Genomic DNA, 4,909 nt, shown 5'->3' with positions numbered 1-4,909 from the left:
CTACAATAAAATCAAATATTGTTCACTATATATAACATTTTGCACCTTAATCCTGATTTTGTGAGTTGCCATATAAAAGGTTGCATATTATTTTAATAATTAAAATACCTTCTTCTCGTTATAAATATAATAAAATTTAATAATGAAGTATTCTCAGGAGAAAGGGCAGTCTATTTGGAGTTATCAAAAACTTAGGTCATCTGTCTTCTTAACCTAAAACAAATTTTAATTCATATTAAATTAAAACAGCAAAACTATTTATCATAAACCTATTTTGTATGCAGATGTAATCCTGCGCAGAGAATGAAATTAATAAAGTTTTTATTTAAAAACATTGCTTCAAAGACAACCCATAAACAGTGAACAACTAAGTAGCCTAAGGAGACAAAAGTACTTTATAACATCACACTTATATTGCTACGGTCACATATATACAAATACATAAACAATTTATATGAATGTAAATGAAATGGATATAAGATATACTATATCGATGAATAGATTAGTTTTAGCTAAAATTTCTAACAATGGATCATATATTATGGACACTACATCATAAATAGTGTTACTCAAATTACCTACAAAATATTTATACTAGTTATTTAACACTATTGATTCTGATGTCATTTATATTTCAACGAAAACTACGTTTGTTAGAGAGAGATTTAAAAGGAATTGCATATCACTGTTATGAATTAGTATGAAGATTTAAAAAATATTTTTTTTATTTTATTTTAGTTTCATAAGATATAACATGAATGTTCATATAAAATAAAATAAATCTGACTCGATTTATTTTATTTTTTGAGGAAATAATATGTTACACAATCTCTGTGAGTTTGTACATATTTGACTTTGATCATGCATCTCACATGAGCATTAATTCAAATCACATGACACTCACAATTGATGAAGTACAATATGCCATAAATTAAAGCAAGATAAAGATTTTTGTATAACCCCTTGACGGTTCTTCCCTTACGGTTTCTCACCAGAGTGTATTCTTAAAACATCATTTAAAATGCCAGTAGTCGACTATTTCCCAGTTAGTGTGCGTTAACCTTAGACTAAAGAAGAGTACATAAATAAGATACAAAAATTGATAAATGGTAATAGTTGTATTTTTACAGATATTACTTGTTTAGTTCGTCAGAGGTGAGATAACGGTGTTTAAATACTACCAGTTTTTTTTTGTATTCAAGGTTAACTTTGGACCTGTTTTTAGACTCTCTATATTATTTGTTTAAAATTAACTAAACATAAGAAATTTATATTTTAACGAGGAATTCAACTGTTGAGTCATTAGTGTAAATGCTTATTAGTGTTTAGTCAATCTTTTTATTTTAAAGAACCATTGTAAATAATAATGGTTCGTGTGTATTCAATCTATTTGATATTGCTTATAAGTAAGTATTACAAGCAAATTTTATACTCTGTGTTAAGTGATTTCAATGTCATCAAATCTCTGGTTTGACAAATATGAGTCAAGTAGGTACATTATATTTGATGATTTTTTACGAAGGAAAACAAGTTAATGAAATCTTTATTTCTTGGGGAGAGATCCAATTATTAAACGATTTTTTTTTAGATCACAATAGTAGTTTATGTTCCAAGTTGTTTTTTAAGAGGTTTCATTTTTTTAAACCTTTAAGAAGGCTTACATTGAATGCTATTTGTTTTTTACTCCACATAAAATGAAATATATTTTTTAATTCAATATTAATAGATTTATCTCATACAGGTTTGCTCAGTTCAACTGAGGCTTTATATGTTAACAAAAAATATGTTAAGCCGGTGAGTAAATTGATTTGGATACTTACTTTTAAAATCCATTAACAAACATACAATATGCAGTAATTATTATGAGTGCACAAAAAAGTATATTTTTTGAAAAGTTTGTTGAAAGGAATGCTTCTTGGATTCATTTTCTGTTCGTCAGAAATATTTTTGAGTGGAGGCTTTTTAAATAAGCTTTTTTTAAAATTTCTTTGTATCAGAATACAGATGAAATAGAGTCGGATCCTTGCGTGCCATACAATGCCACTCTGCCAAACTTCAAGAAATACGGACGAAGAATTAGTGAAGTCAGTAAGTAAAACGTTTGCTAAAATATTTATTTACCAAGAAAAATTAATTACATCATAAAATTAAGTAACTAAAATACAGTTGTGTATAACTTAAAGTAACTATTATTGAGTATTTTTTGTTATAGTTTATCTTATTAAAAGATAAGATAATAATAACAACATTGATATATTACAGAATGCGATGAATACGTTTGGCAGAGGATAAATCGAGAGGAAAAAGCCAACAGAGAGTTCCGATGTAAGTGCTATAGTAAAGTTTTACCCGACATATTGTTTCGAATACTGCTAATTAACAGGAAAAAAATACACGATTTTTTGCATGGTTCTTTTTAAACAATATAAGTATTAACTGAAAGGTCTCGCGCAACGGAGAGAAGAGGAAGGATCCGAGGAGACTGAAGCGATTGGAGGCCGAGATGCGCTACCAGGGGAATTCCCACATATGGTAAAAGGAATCAAAGAATTTTTAAGTATTTCAAATTCTCCATTATTGATATTTATTACATAACTTTAAAATGAAAGAGCAATGTGAACGTTGAAGGAATTTAAAAAAATGCTTGAGTTAATATCAATTTTTTTTACAAAAGGGTGCATTAGGTTGGAAAGCTGTAGAGGGTACTTGGATATTCAAATGCGGTGGTACTCTCATCAGTCCAAAGTTCACGCTTACGGCAGCTCACTGCTCTAAGACACCTCCAGACCCCAAAACAAGTTCCCAAATTCCTCAAATTGTAAGATTTGGAGATAAAAACATAATAGATGTGGTAAGGACAATTACGAATATTCAGAACTTTTAACCAATTTGTAACAATTTCTTGTTCTAACCAATTCCTGCAACGTTTGATTTCTTATGAGACCACCCAATCAATCTGAGATTTTATGATTAGTGCAGCCATATAGCTAGCTTATTGTACAAGTTTTTGCAAGTTGTTGCAATATATGAAAAATTTTTCAGTTTGCCAATGGATTACCTCCGATAGATGCTAACATAGTCACTATAACTGTTCACCCGCAATATAAGTCACCTTCGATGTATAATGATATAGCACTAGTTAAATTATACAAGGACATTACATTTATGAGTAACGTACAACCAGCTTGCCTTTGGAGCCATTCTGATACTAGTATACTAAGTTCGACAGCAACTTTAACTGGCTGGGGAGTTATCGACACAGGTTTGAAAGAGATTTTATACAAAATGAATTTCTACTGGATTATTATATTGAGGATAGGGTAGGGTCTCATTAAAGTTATTTTTGGATAGCTACAAGAAAGACGTCTCCAATTCTTCAAGCAGCAGTCGTAGATGTAATTGACGATGAGCTCTGTAACAAATTGTTACAACGATCCTGTAGTAGACGATGGTGCGGAGTCAGAGATCAGATCTGTGCAGAAAAACTAGAAGGAGGAGTAGATGCTTGTCAAGTCAGTAAATTATATATATTGAGTCTAAATTATCTCATAATTATAATACTTTTATGTTTCGTAATAGAGAACAATATTTTATATGATTTTAAATTACTTTTAGGGTGATTCCGGTGGACCTTTACAAGTAAAAATACCTCTACCGCCATCTGGTGAGGGTTCAATGCATTACGTTATAGGAGTAACATCATTTGGAATCGGATGCGCTAGACCAAATCTTCCCGGCGTCTACACGAAAGTTTCCAGCTTCGTGGATTGGATTGAAAGTATAGTGTGGCCTGAAGAAATAATGTAATACTCTTGATTTAAACTGTTTTATTATTTATTACATTTGTATGAATCTGTTGTATGCTCAAAGGGTTTTAATGTGACTTGAAAAGAATCCATCCAAATTAGTTTATAAGCAATCGATTTAGATTTGTTTCTTGTTGGCATTTTCTATATTTTAATTTTACTAATATAACTTTTGTTTGACCGAATTATTTGTTTCAATTACATTATATAATATACATTTTAATACATGAGACGAAACCTCTTAGCATTCAATGGATTCATCGTGCGGGTGTCGGGTCCATGGCGTTGCAGGTAGAGGTCCCTATCGAACGAGCCTTAAACGCTCACCTCCACCGTCCAAGCCCATCCCTCTACCTAACCAAATTTGAAAAGAACCTACTAGGGCTGCCTTCGTGGTACGTTTTAAGAATGCATTGATATTAGTTCTGGATAGGCCTAGGTTTTTGAGTAGGTTGTAGAGAGATTCCGCCGTTATACCTCTCGCTCCCACTTCTACCGCGTACAAATCCACGACGGACCTATTTCGAGTGAGTTCGTTTGTGAGCTCGTAATATTTATTGACCTTGATGGCATGGTCTTTGAGGATGTTGGTTTCCCAAGGAACCGTTAGCTCTATTATCACAACGGGCTTTAAAATTCACAAATACATAAATCTTGTCTCCTCTGATCGACGAATGCGTTTTTTTTCATTTCAAAATGTCCTCGTTGCGGTTTTTAACAAAGTTTGGCTAATATCGGTAGGGATGTGTAAGAGTATTACAACTTTTTCGAAATGATGTACGACATTTTTTGGTCTACGATTTATTTAGTGCCAGTGAAATAGTTAGATAAAAATCACTGGGTGAAGGTCTTATAAAATTTTGTTTTTTATAATGTGTTTGAACAAATGAATGAATGCAATTATTATTAATTTAGGAAAGATTAGGTCATTATTTTTAGTAATATCTTAAAAGTTAAATATCAGAAAGGACTACTATTTATTTAAAAACAAGGCGTTACTGAAAGAAATTTATTAAAAAAAAGTGGGGACTGTTTTATGAATCACCTTATATGCCTATCGAAAACTACATTTCAAGTTTATCTTACAATAGTTGAATAGATAA

General features: G+C 31.1%; 1 protein-coding gene across 1 annotated transcript; it reads left to right on the top strand.

Moving 5' to 3' along the window:
• The first annotated feature begins 932 nt into the window (after positions 1–932).
• Positions 933–4,033, top strand: LOC133319393 (serine protease snake-like). Its single transcript, XM_061523618.1, has 9 exons — positions 933–1,406; positions 1,742–1,794; positions 1,998–2,088; positions 2,263–2,325; positions 2,444–2,532; positions 2,675–2,851; positions 3,043–3,262; positions 3,352–3,512; positions 3,616–4,033. The coding sequence occupies exons 1-9, from the start codon at positions 1,367–1,369 to the stop codon at positions 3,805–3,807; spliced, it is 1,086 nt and encodes a 361-aa protein (XP_061379602.1). The 5' UTR covers positions 933–1,366; the 3' UTR covers positions 3,808–4,033.
• Positions 4,034–4,909: the final 876 nt, after the last annotated feature.

This window comes from Danaus plexippus, chromosome 19, assembly GCF_018135715.1.
Source record: "Danaus plexippus chromosome 19, MEX_DaPlex, whole genome shotgun sequence".
Classification (NCBI taxonomy): domain Eukaryota; kingdom Metazoa; phylum Arthropoda; class Insecta; order Lepidoptera; family Nymphalidae; genus Danaus; species Danaus plexippus.
Note: the sequence above shows the minus strand (reverse complement) of the source record. Positions and strands in the feature narration are given on the sequence as shown.